Source organism: Lolium rigidum, chromosome 2, assembly GCF_022539505.1.
Source record: "Lolium rigidum isolate FL_2022 chromosome 2, APGP_CSIRO_Lrig_0.1, whole genome shotgun sequence".
Taxonomy (NCBI): domain Eukaryota; kingdom Viridiplantae; phylum Streptophyta; class Magnoliopsida; order Poales; family Poaceae; genus Lolium; species Lolium rigidum.
Window position 1 is genome coordinate 21,258,191 of NC_061509.1, and position 18,191 is coordinate 21,276,381.

Consider the following 18,191-nt stretch of genomic DNA (forward strand, 5'->3'; position numbering starts at 1 on the left):
CGCGCATCGCCGCCTCTACACCAAGTGGTTTCGTCCCCGGAGTGGAGAAGGTGGCCGTCGCTGCAAGGTCAACAATGGCGTTGGCAGAGATGGACTTGATCGCGTTTCCACAATTTTTGCGAGGTCTTTTTCGCAAAAAGCTAGGACTGATGTGTAATTCTCTTTCTTTTTCTTTCGGGGTCCTGCTTGTAATTTGTAACCTGCCGAGATAATTGAAGCTTCGGGTCCTTTGGACCCTTCTCCTGTTCAAAAAAAAAAGGATATCATCTCGGACGTGTTGTGAAGGAAGTACCTCACGCAGATATCTTGCCGCCCCACTTCACAATTTCATAGACTTGGATCAAACAAAAGTATGTCATGCATTAGAGTAAACAGAGCCTATGGCATGTTGTATCGTGCTTATGTAAAGCAACATGAAGAACTATGTAATTATATCAAACTAAACAATTGATTATAACCTTTTGTACTAATATGCGTTCCCAGCGTGATTACTAAACAATGATGCTAGGGATCCTCCAGAAACGCACACCGCCGCCACAGACGACACGACTACTGACTACATGAGAAGATAAGATAGCTGAGATCATCAGCTTGTACATAACAAAATAATCAGACAGCCAGAAGTAAAAAAAGAGTTTGGTAGATTTGGTTAGTAGACGAGCCCATGCTCCACGCAAAGGGCTGCTCGCTCGATGCAGCGTCCTACATGGGGCTTTCACAGACCCGTTTGCGCGGAAACCCACAGAGCATCCAACCAAGGCTTTTCGGCCGAGAATCATCGAGCACGAGGTGCCCTGCCAGGTTGACGCCGGAAGCCTGGAGCCACAAGTTAGCAAGTGGAGGTAGTTGTGTTCTAAGCGGAGAGGCTGGACCAAGTCAAACTTGTTGACTCCACGGCACCTGCTGTAGGATAACGTTGCATAGAAAACAAAAAATTTCCTACCGCGAACACGCAATCCAAGCCAAGATGCAATCTAGAAGACGGTAGCAACGAGGGGGTATCGAGTCTCACCCTTGAAGAGATTCCAAAGCCTACAAGATGAGGCTCTTGTTGCTGCGGTAGACGTTCACTTGCCGCTTGCAAAGCGCGTAGAAGATCTTGATCACGATCGGTTCCGGCGCCACGAACGGGCAGCACCTCCGTACTCGGTCACACGTTCGGTTGTTGATGAAGACGACGTCCACCTCCCCGTTCCAGCGGGCAGCGGAAGTAGTAGCTCCTCTTGAATCCGACGGCACGACGGCGTGGTGTCGGTGGCGGTGAAGAACTCCGGCGGAGCTTCGCTAAAGCTACGCGGGAGATATGGAGGAGAGGGGGCGGCTAGGGTTTGGGAGGGGGTGCGGCCAACTTGTGGCTTTGGTGTGGCCGGCCCCCTCCCCTATGCCCCTCATTATATAGGTGGAACCCCAAGTGTTGGTATCCAAGTCTTCGAATAAGACCCGAAACAAAAACCTTCCATAAGGAGGGGAAACCTAGCCAAGCTAGGACTCCCACCAAAGGTGGGAGTTCCACCTCCCATATGGGGGGTGGCCGGCCCCCTAGGGGAGTCCACTTGGGACTCCTCCCCCACTAGGGTTGGCCGGCCATGGAGGTGGAGTCCCATGTGGACTCCACCTTCCTTGGTGGTTTCTTCCGGACTTTTCTAGAACCTTCTAGAACCTTCCATAGAACCTTCCGCGACATTTTAATTCACATAAAATGACGTCCTATATATGAATCTTATTCTCCGGACCATTCCGGAACTCCTCGTGATGTCCGGGATCTCATCCGGGACTCCGAACAAATATTCGAACTCCATTCCATATTCAAGTACTACCATTTCAACATCCAACTTTAAGTGTGTCACCCTACGGTTCGTGAACTATGCGGACATGGTTGAGTACTCACTCCGACCAATAACCAATAGCGGGATGCTGGAGATCCATAATGGCTCCCACATATTCAACGATGACTTTAGTGATCGAATGAACCATTCACATACAATACCAATTCCCTTTGTCACGCGATATTTTACTTGTCCAGAGGTTTGATCTTCGGTATCACTCCATACCTTGTTCAACCTCGTCTCTCGACAAGTACTCTTTACTCGTACTTGTGGTATGTGGTCTCTTATGAACTTATTCATATGCTTGCAAGACATTAGACGACATTCCACCGAGAGGGCCCAGAGTATATCTATCCGTCATCGGGATGGACAAATCCCACTTGTTGATCCATATGCCTCAACTCATACTTTCCGGATACTTAATCCCACCTTTATAACCACCCATTTACGCGGTGGCGTTTGATGTAATCAAAGTACCTTTCCGGTATAAGTGATTTACATGATCTCATGGTCATAAGGACTAGGTAACTATGTATCGAAAGCTTATAGCAAATAACTTAATGATGAGATCTTATGCTACGCTTAATTGGGTGTGTCCATTACATCATTCATATAATGATATAACCTTGTTATTAATAACATCCAATGTTTATGATTATGAAACTAATCATCCATTAATCAACAAGCTAGTTTAAGAGGCATACTAGGGACTTCTTGTTGTCTACATATCACACATGTACTAATGTTTCGGTTAATACAATTATAGCATGATATATAAACATTTATCATAAACATAAAGATATAAATAATAACCACTTTATTATTGCCTCTAGGGCATATCTCCTTCAGTCTCCCACTTGCACTAGAGTCAATAATCTAGTTTATATTTGTAAAGATATAACACCTTGGCCTTATGGTGCTTTATCATGTATTGCTCACGGGAGAAGTTTTTAGTCAACGGATCTGACACGCTCAGAAACGTATGTATTTTTTTAATTCATTTGCGTCTCAACGCATCACTCATTTCCAAATGAGTCGGCATTAAATATGTTTGATCTTACGGTGGAACCTTAATTCCACTTGTACTGAAATATGTCACTAATATTGTCACACACAATATAGCTTCAAAGTTACGACTCTGTCGGAGACTGCACCAAGTTCTCAAAGAACCTCTTGACTTAACATCCTTTGTCATTGTCAAAATAATGACATACTCTGCCTTCTTTTGTAGAATCCGTCACAATATTTAGAACTCTTCTAAATCTAGCATAGACAACTTCTAGCTCATTGTGCTACCTTTTAAACAACACTTAGTCTAATTTGAGATTGAAATTATATTTTATATGTGACAAAACCAATATCGGTGTAACACCTTACAGCGATTTGTTTATCATTTCTTCATACAAAAAAAATAAATATATATCCTTAGTTCTTCTAAAGTACTCAAGGATATTCTTACTGTCGTCCAATGATCATCATATGAATCATTCTGGTATATGCTCATAACACTTTATAGCACATGATATCTGATTGTGTACATATTATTCAGTGATCTATAATCACTCATGTGTTTTTACTCATTGAGTGTCGGATACACTCAAGTCTTGTTAAACCTTCACATGACAAGAACATTTTCTTAATATTTCTATATTGAACTACTTCAATATCCATCATATGTACTTTGACTTAAACTTATTTATGTGTTTCAATCTATCTTCATAGATCTTGACACTAAATTTGTTTCGAGTCCATATCCTTTCATTGAAGTTAATTCTCAATGAAACCTTTTTAATCAAGTATATAATTACATCATTTATAACCAACTATATGTCACCTACATAAAGTATTATAAATGTGTCTTAGCGCTCCCACTTAATTTCTTGCAAATGCAAGCCTCTTCATCGTCTATGATGAAATCAAAAACTCTTTGACTATTTCATCTGGTGAAGATTCCAACTCCGTGATACTTACTTCATCCAATTGAAGCTTGTATACCTATCTAGTATTCCACGGACCAGCAAAACTCTTGGTTGTATCTTGTATACATACTTCTGTTAAGTAGTGTATTTTGCCATCCTACTAGCATATCTCATAAAATAAATATGTAGTGATTACTAGAATAATCCACATAGACTATAAGCATTGCTACGGAAGATCTAATCTTATCGTATTCAACTCTTTGAACTTTGTCGTAAACAATTTTTCGATAAGTCAAGCTTTCTTCAAGGATATTTCATCCAAGTCTATCAATTTCATAGATCCATTTACTTTCATAAAGTATTCATCTATCTTGGATTTCATGGCGCATGGCCATTTTAACGGAGTCAGGGCCCATCATAACTTCTTTGTTTGTAGTTGGTTTATCATTGTTCAAAATCAATCCTTTGTCCACAAATCATTTATTTGATCACAAAGTAAACCATACCTACAAGGTTCAATATGTACTTCGATCTCCATGGCTAAAACACTTTGTAGTCATAGGAGCCATGATCGTCGTGGCCGCTTCCGGAACCAATTCCGATGCTTGCGCTACTGCGATCATTATGCTCAGGTTCATAAACCTTATCAAATTATATTGTCCTCCCACTCAAATACTTCACTCGAAACAATTTCTCGGAAATAAGAAACATTGACAAACACTTTTGTCTTTGTCTCGTGGGAAGAATTCCCAATTAAGTCTCTAGGATAACCAACAAAGACATTCATCCGATTTCCATAACTTGTATGGTGTCATTTCAACGGATCATGATGATGCTCTATTCAGTGTAAAGCGGTAGTCTCTAAATCATAATTCACAAAAATATAATGGCATTAATATTTTATCTCATCATTGACCCAACTAGGTTTGGATACATCTCTCGGATACTTCATCATCACTATGATGCTCCAAGAAATGTGAGTTGTAGAACAATTTCATAACTCTCTTAGATGTTCGCTAAAACTAGTAATTCAAATATTTCCACTATGATCCAATCATAGATATTTGACTTTTCTATTACGATGATTTCTACCTCATGCTGAAATTTATTTGAATCCATTCAAATGTTTCAAACTTCTTCCTTATCGAATATATCCACATATATATACTCAATTCATTGTTTGAAGTTTTCATGAAGTATAAGAATCTTCCGCACACAACTATGCTCGATGATCCATATACATCATCATGTATGTTTCCACTAAGTTAGTTGCCCGTTCAAAACTTGGCCTATGAACGGTATTTTAGTCATTCTCTTTTAGAAAAAGATTTGCAAGCGCCAAACGATTCAAAAAATCAAATGACTCCAAAAATCCATTTGCATGGAGTTTCTTCATGCGTTCCTTTCCAACATGACCTAAATGGCGGTTCCACAAATAAGTGGAATTCAAATCATTTGCCTTATAGCATTTTAGCGTCAGTGCTATGTATGTGTGTTTCACCATTAAGATTTATAATAACTTATCCATCGAACATGGAGTAATGTCATAATTTAAACAACTCATTGTTTTCATTTGACCAGAGCAAAATAACAATTATTAAGTTCTTTATTATAAATTCTAAGGGTTAGATAGAATGCCAACGATGAACATAATAACACTTTATTTTTGTTCCTGGCGTGCATTCCTATCATATTCCTTGTCGATCACTTAGGCCATTGTATTCTTGTATTGCGTTGTTTTGTATGACACTTCATACCAACCAATATAGTACTAATACCCAAGAATTTCTTAGTGTGACTTAACTAGGAATACAACCATAACATGTATATCATTTATATACACCTGAGCTAGACTTTCTAGTCTTTTCTTTTCTTTTTGCCAAAATATCTTTTGCGGTTTCTCTTTTAGCTTTCCTCATTATTCAGAAAAACACTTCAACATCAATAACTTCTAGGTTTGTTGGTCTAATACCAATAACCTTGAGGTTCTTATTTTGAAGTTAATCATCATATGACAAGTGTTCCAGATTTCACTATTAGTAACTTTGTAATACGATGAACAATTTCACTCATAATTTTATCCATTAATTCATGACAACTTTACGAGACCATGTCTGTACATGCTAGGCTCATAAAGTTTAAACCTTGGTATTTGCATGTGCAAATCTAGCTTGCACCCGTTGTATGCACACGTAGAATCTATCACACCCGATCATCACGTGATGCTTCGAAACGACGATTCTTAGCAACGGTGCATATTAAGGATGGTCACTTCATGGATATGCGAATATCGTTAGTGCCCCAATAGTTGGAGGATTGTGACGCCTTGCGTCTTCAACCTTCGTACATTCCCATAAAACTTATGAGTTCATGTAGTCTCACCAAATTATATTCTATCATCTTGCAATAAGGTCTTAGATATCACATATATCTCATACCTTGATTATTTACGAAAACTAAATTTTCAGCTCCTTACTTTTCAAACAGATTTGAACTTCAAGTTTCACGGAGACAAGATAACTTTAGGTACTAATTGAAACCATAGCTCTTTGAATCAACAATGTGAGGTTTACTAAAAGTTTGCAATAGGACTTAATCAATTCTTGATTCTTTAACAATACGGTACCAATCCGTAAAGTTTCTTGTCGGATTTTAACAGTATTTCTATCTCAATTACAAGACTAGCGCATGGTAGAAAACGGATGCCAATACTACAAAATTAATTCAAAATACTACTCAGACTATGTTTATGATAATTAGTTCATGTTTTAATCTAATTACTAATGAACTCCCACTTAATACAACATCCCCCATAGTTGTTAAGTGGTACACGATCCAAATCCACTACACCAAAACCGATCATCACGTGAGATGATGTAGCTTCAATAGTGAACATCAAAATGTTGATCATATCATCCATATGACTCGTGTTCAACCTTTCGGTTTCCGTTGTCCCGAGACCATGTACGTACATGCTAGGCTCGTCAAGCAAACCCAAGTATTCCGCGTGTGCAACATGTCTTACACCCGTTGTATGTGAACGTTGAGTCTATCACATCCGATCATCACGAGATGCTTCGAAAAGACGAACTGTACAACGGTGCATACTTAGGGGAGAACACTTTATTATCTTGATATTAATGTGAGGGATCATCTTATAATGCTACCGTCGCGATCTAAGCAAAATAAGATGCATAAAAGGATTAACATCACATGCAGTTCATATGTGATATGATATGGCCCTTTTGTCTTTGCGCCTTCGATCTTCATCTCTAAAGCACGAACATGATCTCCATCATCAACGGGCATGATCTCCATCATCGTCGGCGTAGCGTCAAGGTTCATGGCGCCGTCTTCATGGTTGTTCACCTCATGTAGCAACTATTACAACTACTTTGAAATACTACTCAACATGAAATTTAAAGACAACCATAAGGCTCCTGCCGGTTGCCACAATACAATAATGATCATCTCATACATATTCATCATCACATCATGGCCATATCACATCACCAAACCCTGCAAAAACAAGTTAGACGTCTCTAATTTGGTTTGCATATTTTACGTGGTTTAGGGTTTTCGAGTAAGATCTAATCTACCTACGAACATGAACCACAACGGTGATACTAGTGTTGTCAATAGAAGAGTAAATTGAATCTTCACTATAGTAGGAGAGACGAGACACCCGCAAAGCCTCTTATGCAATACAAGTTGCATGTCGAACGAGGAGCAAGTCTCATGAACGCGGTCATGTAAAGTTAGCCCGAGCCGCTTCATCCCACTATGCCACAAAGATGCAAAGTACTCAAACTAAAGATAACAAGAGCATCAACGCCCACAAAACCATTGTGTTCTACTCGTGCAACCATCTATGCATAGACACGGCTGCGATACCACTCGTAGGATAACGTTGCATAGAAAACAAAAATTTTCCTACCGCGAACACGCAATCCAAGCCAAGATGCAATCTAGAAGACGGTAGCAACGAGGGGTATCGAGTCTCACCCTTGAAGAGATTCCAAAGCCTACAAGATGAGGCTCTTGTTGCTGCGGTAGACGTTCACTTGCCGCTTGCAAAAGCGCGTAGAAGATCTTGATCACGATCGGTTCGGCGCCACGAACGGGCAGCACCTCCGTACTCGGTCACACGTTCGGTTGTTGATGAAGACGACGTCCACCTCCCCGTTCCAGCGGGCAGCGGAAGTAGTAGCTCCTCTTGAATCCGACAGCACGACGGCGTGGTGTCGGTGGCGGTGAAGAACTCCGGCGGAGCTTCGCTAAAGCTACGCGGGAGATATGGAGGAGAGGGGGCGGCTAGGGTTTGGGAGAGGGTGGCCGGCCTCAAGGGGGTGCGGCCAACTTGTGGCTTTGGTGTGGCCGGCCCCCTCCCCTATGCCCCTCATTATATAGGTGGAACCCCAAGTGTTGGTATCCAAGTCTTCGAATAAGACCCGAAACAAAAACCTTCCATAAGGAGGGGAAACCTAGCCAAGCTAGGACTCCCACCAAAGGTGGGAGTTCCACCTCCCATATGGGGGGTGGCCGGCCCCTAAGGGGAGTCCACTTGGGACTCCTCCCCCACTAGGGTTGGCCGGCCATGGAGGTGGAGTCCCATGTGGACTCCACCTTCCTTGGTGGTTTCTTCCGGACTTTTCTAGAACCTTCTAGAACCTTCCATAGAACCTTTCGCGACATTTTAATTCACATAAAATGACGTCCTATATATGAATCTTATTCTCCGGACCATTCCGGAACTCCTCGTGATGTCCGGGATCTCATCCGGGACTCCGAACAAATATTCGAACTCCATTCCATATTCAAGTACTACCATTTCAACATCCAACTTTAAGTGTGTCACCCTACGGTTCGTGAACTATGCGGACATGGTTGAGTACTCACTCCGACCAATAACCAATAGCGGGATCTGGAGATCCATAATGGCTCCCACATATTCAACGATGACTTTAGTGATCGAATGAACCATTCACATACAATACCAATTCCCTTTGTCACGCGATATTTTACTTGTTCGAGGTTTGATCTTCGGTATCACTCCATTCCTTGTTCAACCTCGTCTCCGACAAGTACTCTTTACTCGTACTTGTGGTATGTGGTCTCTTATGAACTTATTCATATGCTTGCAAGACATTAGACGACATTCCACCGAGAGGGCCCGGAGTATATCTATCCGTCATCGGGATGGACAAATCCCATCGTTGATCCATATGCCTCAACTCATACTTTCCGGATACTTAATCCCACCTTTATAACCACCCATTTACGCGAGTGGCGTTTGATGTAATCAAAGTACCTTTCCGGTATAAGTGATTTACATGATCTCATGGTCATAAGGACTAGGTAACTATGTATCGAAAGCTTATAGCAAATAACTTAATGATGAGATCTTATGCTACGCTTAATTGGGTGTGTCCATTACATCATTCATATAATGATATAACCTTGTTATTAATAACATCCAATGTTTATGATTATGAAACTAATCATCCATTAATCAACAAGCTAGTTTAAGAGGCATACTAGGGACTTCTTGTTGTCTACATATCACATATGTACTAATGTTTCGGTTAATACAATTATAGCATGATATATAAACATTTATCATAAACATAAAGATATAAATAATAACCACTTTATTATTGCCTCTAGGGCATATCTCCTTCACCTGCACCGGACCACAACCCGGCAACGGGCGTCCAACTGGCCCGGTGCGGTGCTGTCGGGCCTCTCGACTGAACTGGTGGACGTGAACAAGTGACATGGGCTTCGAGCCCACCAACCTCACCGTACCAAACCCTTTAGCCCTCCTTGGCTGGAAAATGCTCGGTAGCGCACGCGCGCTCCGGAGCAGCCGTTTCGCTGAAGACCTCGTGGTTGTGGGCCGGCCCATCTTTGGACCGCACGAAGTAAAAAGCGAGCTAAATTAGACAGAGCAGGATTCGATCCTGGATGTCGTTAATGGTTAATAGGACCTTGCCGCTGCGCTGCTGAAGTCTTGCCTAGCAATGAAACGCACTTGCCTCCTTTATTTATCTCGACGAGCGACGGTCGATATGGTTCACGTTCCTTTTTTCAGCATTGCGTTTTTGTGATAACTTAAGCGTTACTTTCTTCTTTGTACTTATGGTTTGCTTCTAGTCTTAGATAGTATTCTTTTTCCTTTCTATTTTCCTTCTTCAATATTCTTTCTTATATTCTTTTCTACATGTGTGGCTTTTTTTCTTCCTTCTTAAGTTCATTTTCTTTTTCATATTTCTTTAGTAGGCTCTTGTTCCTCACCACATACGTTGTTGTTCCTTTCTGTTGAGGTTGTTGTTCCCTTCCATTTATGTTGTTGTTTCCCTCTATTTAGGTCGATGTTCCTCTCGGGCCGTTGTTCCCTCCGTTTAGGCTGTTGTTTCTCTCCGTTCAGCCCGTTGTTCCCCACCTTCTAGGTTGTTGTTCCCCTCCATCTAGGTTGTTGTTCCTCACCACATACGTTATTGTTCCCCTCCTTCTAGGTTGTTGTTCCCTATAGTCTAGGCTATTTGTTCCCCTTGTCCAGTTCTTTGTTCCCTTCCGTTCAGGTTGTTGTTCCCCACCATCTAGGTTCTTGTTCCCACCATCTAGGTTATTGTTCCCCTCTGTTCAGGATGTTGTTCCCTACCATCTAGATTGTTGTTCCCCTCTGTTCAGGCTGTTGTTCCCCTTCGTTTAGGTTGTTGTTCCCCTCCGTTCACGACGTTGTTCCCCTCCGCATAAGCTCTTGTTCTCCACCGCCTACGTTGTTCCAACCTTAGTAAGTTGTTCCACTGCTCTCAAAGATTTGTTCTAATTATTCTACAAAATTAGTTTCACAATTTTTGTTCCATGTTTTTTTCTACTTTTGTATAGTGTGATGTTCTCAGTTGTTCCCATGTATACAGTGAGTTGTTCCTTTGTTCTGAAATATTTGTTCCAACTAATCCAGAAACTTAGTTCCGTAAAGTTTTTGTTCCCTATGATGTTCTCATTTGTTCCTCGGTGTCTAGTGACTTGTTTTTTTTCTTTCGAAAGGTTTGTTCCAATTGTTCTAGAATATCAGTTCCACATTTTTCTATTTCTGGTTTTGTTCCCAGTAATAGTCTCAGTTGTTCTCACGTTTATAGTGAGTTGTTCTACTGTTAGGAAACATTTGTTCCAATTATTCTAGAAAATTAGTTACACGGTTTCTTTTGTCCCTGGTTGTTTTTTATATTAGTGATTTTATGTTCTCTGTAATGTTCTCATTTGTTCCGAAGTGTATAGTGAGATGTTCCTTTGGTATGAAAGATTTGTTCCAACTATTTTAGAAAATTAGTTCCACTAAGTTTTTTTTTTGTTCCCTCTAATGTTCTCATTTATTAAAAGAAGTTCACAATTTTGCACTATATTTTCGTTCCCCGTGTAGACGAATGATTTTTCTCAAGTAGCCAAGATATTTTCCTTGTGTAGAGGAGTGTTTACTTACACATTTGAATGTGGAAGAGGCAAAAGCTAGCTCGGTTTTGCAACAAGCTAGTTTGATGTGTAGTACATAGCAGCCCCACACATGAAGTTGCTCACGTGGCTTATGGGGTTGTTCCCCACAAATTTGTTATGTGGGCACTAGTCCATTTAGTCTACCATTTCCACCTTAAAACACAAACATTTTATTTCCACTTCTTTTCTTAACTTCTGCATGTGCTTCTTTGTACCATTAAGATGCACGCTGCTAAGCTATGTACAAAGTCGTACATAAACTACCAGGGTCCTATTTATTTTATTTAATCATAGAAACATGCTTGTATTTTATTTTGTACAATCAACATGCAAGGCGTCCGCTAAGAAAAAGCAACATGCAAATTTTGGCCATTAAGAAAATTCAACGCGGCACCTCTTTTTAAGTGCCGACAGCATGGAAGCTGATGGTACAAAGAAGCATGCAGGTGCTTACTAGTCACGTATACGCTAGCGAGCTGTAGCTTGTACAGAATAATAACGTGGTTAAATTGTGGCGCCGAGCGTTCACACCGTTGCTGACTCCTAGTCCGTCTGTGCCGCATGCATGTTTATTAGTCCCACCTCGCTAATCGAGGAGGAAAAGCACCAGTTTAAATACCCCGCGGGCTCATGCTACGTTGTACAAGCAGTAGTCGCTGGTTGAATCGGTCCGCTTACCCGCAAGGCTGGAACGTAAGAGATTATTGATGGGCTTGTTACAGCGACGGCCCAATAATGTTCGTCTTAAGCGAAACGAAGACACGCGAGGATCTCTCTTCCTCCAGCGTTGGAGGACTTTCTGCCTGCAGCACGGCGCGCATCGCCGCCTCTACACCAAGTGGTTTCGTCCCCGGAGTGGAGAAGGTGGCCGTCGCTGCAAGGTCAACAATGGCGTTGGCAGAGAAGGACTTGATTGCGTTTCCACAATTTCTGCGACGTCTTTTTCGCAAAAAGCCAGGACTGATGTGTAATTCTCTTTCTTTTTCTTTCGGGGTCCTGCTTGTAATTTGTAACCTGCCGAGTTAACTGAAGCTTCGGGTCCTTTGGACCCTTCTCCTGTTCAAAAAAAAAAAGGATATCATCTCGGACGTGTTGTGAAGGAAGTACCTCACGCGGATATCTTGCCGCCCCACTTCACAATTTCATAGACTTGGATCAAACAAAAGTATGTCATGCATTAGAGTAAACAGAGCCTATGGCATGTTGTATCGTGCTTATGTCAAGCAACATGAAGAACTATGTAATTATATCAAACTAAACAATTGATTATAACCTTTTGTACTAATATGCTTTCCCAGCGTGATTACTAAACAATGATGCTAGGGATCCTCCAGAAGCACACACCGCCGCCACAGACGACACGACTACTGACTACATGAGAAGACAAGATAGCCGAGATCGTCAGCTTATACTACATAACAAGATAATCAGACAGCTAGAAGTAAAAAAAGAGTTTGGTAGATTTGGTTAGTAGACGAGCCCATGCTCCACGCAAAGGGCTGCTCGCTCGATGCAGCGTCCTACAGGGGGCTTTCACAGACCCGTTTGCGCGGAAACCCACAGGCGATCGACCAAGGCTTTCCGGCAGAGAAACATCGAGCACGGGGTGCCCTGCCAGGTTGACGCCGGCAGCCTGGGGCCACAAGTTAGCAAGTGGAGGTAGTTGTGTTCTAAGCGGAGAGGCTGGACCAAGTCGAACTTGTTGACTCCACGGCACCTGCACCGGGCCACAACCCGGCAACGGGCGTCCAACTGGCCCGGTGCGGTGCTGTTGGGCCTCTCGACTGAACAGGTGGAAGTGAACAAGTGACATGGGCTTCGAGCCCACCAACCTCACCGTACCAAACCCTTTAGCCCTCCATGGCTGGAGTCACAAGCGGGCACCACCTCGCTCGGCTGGTAGGTTTACCAAGGCTGGCTTATTTATCTTGGTATAACAGCACATACCTAAGCAGTATGGGACTAATACCACGTCAGGTACAAAAAAAACACCCACCTGTCGCGTAGCCATGTCTGTAAGATTCTCATTCAGGCAAGATCCTGTAGCCATAGCAGCCTGGATAGTTGACTGGCATGGCTGTAGGCTCCTCCGTCCTCTCCTCCGGCAGCAGGAAGATCCTCAGTTCGCCGCAGCAATATGTTAGCCTTGCTGCCGTATTGGAAGCTCCGGAACAATTCCATGGCGAAAGCAGAAAGATCGGGGAACAGCAGTTGGAACGATTGGTACCTTTCCAGACATCTCGCTGAAGGTTTCAGCCGCAACAATATCCAGTCTTCTGCTGCCCTGCCACCGGCAACAATAGCAAGTGCGCATTCAGGAGCAATCCCTTTGCCAATGCAGTTTCCACACAGAACCGCGAGGAAACTGAATCCACTGATTCCTTCACGCTTTTAACTGAACACTGTCCATTCTGATACAATCTCCAGATTTTCAGACAAATCGTTGAGCACCGGAGCACTAGCTGTTGCCATGCACTACTCTTGACTCCACCTATAGAACTCCTCAAATATTACACTCGAAATAATTGTGCCCAACGTACTTGATACGCTAGAAATTCTTCTTTCAGTCACCTTGTATAGTGTCGTAACAAACAGTATTCTTTATGAAAAAATAATACAGATCAGTAACAGAAACAAGGATTTACAACAGGTCCGCCACAATTGTGCTCCAAAACCACAATTATCCACAACAAGTCACAAGGCTTCCTGCAGATTCTTTCGGACTATGGCAATGGCATGCATATCCAGCAAGAAATAAAAAGAGCCGAATTTCAACGAACAGTATTTTCAGGCAGTCACACCTGAAAGTGATAAAAATCAACCAAAACTTACTTTTCCAACAATCAAGTGACAAGAAAAACTAAATATCAGGCAGTAATCCATAAAACAGTTTCACGAGTGGTATACACCAGGATCACTGCCAAGGCCAACTATATTTTCAGGTCCTCAGCCCAGTACAATCATCTTCCTGTTCAAGGAAGCATAAATTGCTTGCTTTTTTTTTTTTGAACTGGAACACATGATTCCATTACTCAATACACTCAGCAGAAACGCTGGTCACCGGGACACAAGCGAAGTTCAGGAGCGCCTCCAGCCAAAGAGACCAGGCCTCCCCACAACGAGCACCTCTTGCTGCAAGAGCATGTGCTAACTTATTACAACCTCTGGGGCAAAAAGAAAAAAACAACTGAGATGCGATCAGTTTCATCCCAGTTTGTTCAAACTTTAATAACAGATCTACTACTAAGAAACCAAAAGCAGCATTGACAACCTCCGACTATACAGAATCATTAGTAAAACTTAAACCTGGCAGCATACCTCGGAAATTACAGAGACATCTAGTTCCTAGCTCGAAAAGAATAGTGCCTAGCCTACAGCTTGACTTTTCGTAAGCATAAAAACATATACTCTATGTACACAGAAAATCAATTCAGCACTTAAAACTTCCGATGCTTTTGTATATAAGTGAAAAGGCAATTAAATTTCCAGCAGAAGCATCTGTGTCTAGCACATCTTAATCAGAACAAAGCCTTAATTGCACATGGTAACATGAGTTTTGGAACATGATGTTATCACAAACATCTTTTGCATCCACAAATATCTTCTTATTATCATGGGTACTTCATAAGTTACTAAGATTACAGAGGAAATTTAGACTATAAATAGGGCAGGCATATGCGCAATACATTATTCAGGCAACACTGCAGTCTTCTGGTATCAACCCTGTCTATGGATGTCTGAAGGGGTGGGCAACTGAAAAAGCATGGATACATTTGTTGAAAAGGCAATCAACGAACAGAACTACTCTTGAACTCAAACTCAAACTCAGCATCTCGAGAAGCTCTGTTTTCCACTTGTAGAATTTTATGTGGACAAGCCGCTGTACTAATGATGTAGTCATCATATCCTTCAAATTCCATTTTGTTTAGCACTTTTGCATTCAAAACAAAGAACTTGGCAAAGTCAAGCTGTTGTCTCTCAGTGCCTACATATGACTTAAACACCACTTTTTTTAGATGAGTCTGAAGGCACTCAATTGGAAGTAGTTGGTCATACTGAGACTCAATTTTCTTCTCCTTCAACTTATGTTGGTAAAACTGCAGAACGGACAAAAGAGGCATATGTTAAAGCTGTTGCTAATTAGGCTCGATAATATATATGTCAATCATATTAGACATTAAATAAAGCAAGCAAAGATGAATACTCACAATGACACAGAGCTTTTCCAAACAAGGGAACCACCTGAGGACGTTGAGAACTGCATGCAATTCACAGCTAGAAGACCTGAGAGCCAAAACCTTCACGGTGCACATGGAGTTTGCCGAGCTGACTAGGTTCATTCCCTAAAGAGAAAAACAATGAACATCAAAAGATAATTATCCATATGCAGGGTAGGGAATTCCGAATGCTGGTTGTGGTTGCTACCTGGAAGATTCTGAATTTGGAGAAGTCCGGTGAGTCACACAACACCTCGTGTTTAGGCGCCCTAAACGGAATTGGGCCCAATATCTCCAGTTTCGGCGCCTTAACTACCCGAATAGTGACACAATCATCCTGATCAGAGTAAGGTATAAGTAATCTTCCGAGGCAAGGAGCATCCTCGATGACCAGTTCTGTTATTCCAAAAGACCTACGGCTGAGGCAGATGCTCCTAAGAGTCGGCGAAGTAATCCTAAGAGTCGGAGCTCTAACATGGGGGCAACTAGCAGTCCGGACTTTTGACATGAATAAGGTCTCCAAGGCATGGCAGCCGGACAGCAAGCCATGTAAGACGTCCCCGGACATCGAGACGTTGATCAAGGAGAGCTGCACGAGGAGGGGGAAAACCATGGTGGACGGCCGGGTCTCATCGGAGAAATCGCAATTCCAGATCTTGGCAATGAGGATGGTGGATGCGGAGCGGAGAACGGACAGTGGCAGCGGTTTGCTGATCCGAGGAGCACCCAGCCAGATAGCAGGGCCGCAACGGGCAGAGCGAACTTCTGAGATGAACAAGCTCTCCAAGGCACGGCAGCCCGAGAGCAGGCCATGTAAGACGTCCCCCGATATCGAGACGCGGATCAAGGAGAGCTGCTTGAGGCGGGGGAAGTTGATGCCCCCCGGCGCGATCTGGTCGCAGAAATCGCACTTGTTGATCTTGAGGACGAGGAGGGTGGACGCCGAGCGGAGCAGGAACGGCGGCAGCGGCCTGATTGTCCGGGACGCGTAGCCGATGTCGAGCTCCTCGAGGTTGGCGAGCGCTCGGGAGTGGAACCAGCTGTCCAGCTCGGCGTCGAACTCGCCGGCGCGGAGGCCCGGGAAGGAGAACCTGCGGGAGGGGCCGAGGTGCCGGGAGATTATCTGGGAGACGGCGGAAGGGAGGACGGCGGCGGCGGTGGTGCCGACCTCGAGGTTGAGGGGCGCGGACCGCCACAGGGGGCGCCAGCGGCGGGAGAGGGCCTGCGTGCGGCCGCCGTCCTTGGTGGGGAGGAGGGAGATGATGGTGCCGAGGATGGCGTCGGGGAGCCTGCTGATGAGATCGTCGGTGACGTCGTCGCAGTCGCCATTCCCCTTGGCTCCGCTGGATTCTCCCTTGTCCGGCGCGGGGGCCAACGCTGCAGCCTCCTTCTCCATGGCGGGGGGTTGACGATTTGGCCGCAAGTCGCCGGTCGCGGCCTCACGCCGGCGCTGGCGCCGCCGCCGTCCCGGGATGGAGAGCTAGGGTTGGCCGCCGCCCACAGCGACGGAAATGTTTGGGGGAAGTGGTCTGGCACTCAGTCGTGACTCTTGGGCTTTGAATTTGGACAAATTTGGTAAGATGCCATAGTCAGGGATTTTTGCTTCCCTCTTTTTTCAGAAAATAAATTAAAAAAAAAGAGATAAAAAGTTTCAAACAAATCCAGAAAAATCTGGTGTGCAGACATTAGAGTAAATCATATATCAGCAAGTTTTTCGTTAAAAAGGCAAAACCGATGAGCTAAAGTAGCATGTGAAGAGGTTTTTGGGTTTTATATTTTCCCGCGGCTCGCAAATCATTCGTGATTTTTATGGAACTTCAAATCTGCAAACATCATTGAGTTATTTACATGGATTTTTTTAAATAGGAAGGTTACAAATTATTTTCGAGATCCAATCGAAGTTCTCGCTCACACACATTATTTGGAAGTTTGCTGAAGCTCAGAAGGAAAAAACTAGGACTTTGTCGAGTAATACCTCCTCTCTTTCTCATAACAATAAATTTTGAATTATTTCGGTGTTTCTCAAAGATGGAAAAGATTACTCTTGTCCTTGTAATAGGGATGAAAAGTCATTAATGGAGAAAGAAAAAATGTCTGCCAAAAATGATAGGGACAAGACATACATCTTCCATCAAGTTTGTTTGTGCTAAAAATCTAAAATAATGATAAATTGATCGAAAGATAAACATCTTATTAAAGATTATTGTCTAAATTCTACAAAGCAAGTAAAGGGTTCTTCCTCATCAAAGTCCCAAATAATGTGCATGTTTTTATCGAATTTCTCTTCAAGTTAAATTTATTAGTTGATGATGCACACAACCATACCATGCACCAAGTCATTCATCAATAACAAATCCAAGGACCGCTCGCTTGAACAAGATAGAACAAAAGGGAAATGAAAAGGGCTAGTTGCCGGTTACATTTCCGGCAGAAGCAAAGCATATTTTTGAGGGCCATATACATTTTCTTCCTGCCCTAACTTACATCCTTGAGCGCCAACAGCTTGGATGAGTTTCTCTCCAATTGTAGCTGGAACATGAATTGAAGAACTGTGTCTATCTTGCCTGAGTACTGTTCTTATCCCAAGCCACCGTACCTGGCCATCTTGTCAAGTATTCGAAGTACATATTACATAATATCATGAAAGATGTAAAACTTGCCAAGTATCGTGTACTCACAGGTAAAACATTTTCTCCTATTTACCATAGCTCCACAACAAGTCACAAAGTTTC

At 42.9% G+C, this 18,191-nt stretch overlaps 1 protein-coding gene across 1 annotated transcript; it reads right to left on the bottom strand.

Annotated features, from left to right (window-relative positions):
* Positions 1–14,756: 14,756 nt before the first annotated feature.
* On the bottom strand, positions 14,757–16,875 carry LOC124686072 (putative F-box/LRR-repeat protein At5g02700). The gene is made up of 3 exons (XM_047220074.1): positions 15,668–16,875; positions 15,451–15,585; positions 14,757–15,339 (listed from the first exon to the last, which is right to left on the bottom strand). Exons 1-3 carry the CDS (start codon positions 16,853–16,855, stop codon positions 15,031–15,033), a joined length of 1,632 nt encoding a protein of 543 aa, XP_047076030.1. The 5' UTR covers positions 16,856–16,875; the 3' UTR covers positions 14,757–15,030.
* Between the last annotated feature and the right edge of the window lie 1,316 nt (positions 16,876–18,191).

Coding starts and splice junctions, on each gene's coding strand:
- LOC124686072 (XM_047220074.1), bottom strand. CDS start 16,855: ATGGAGAAGGAGGCTGCAGCGTTGGCCCCCGCGCCGGACAAGGGAGAA. Junction 15,586..15,667: donor CCAAATTCAGAATCTTCCAG/GTAGCAACCACA, acceptor TTTTCTCTTTAG/GGAATGAACCTAGTCAGCTC. Junction 15,340..15,450: donor TGGAAAAGCTCTGTGTCATT/GTGAGTATTCAT, acceptor TCCGTTCTGCAG/TTTTACCAACATAAGTTGAA.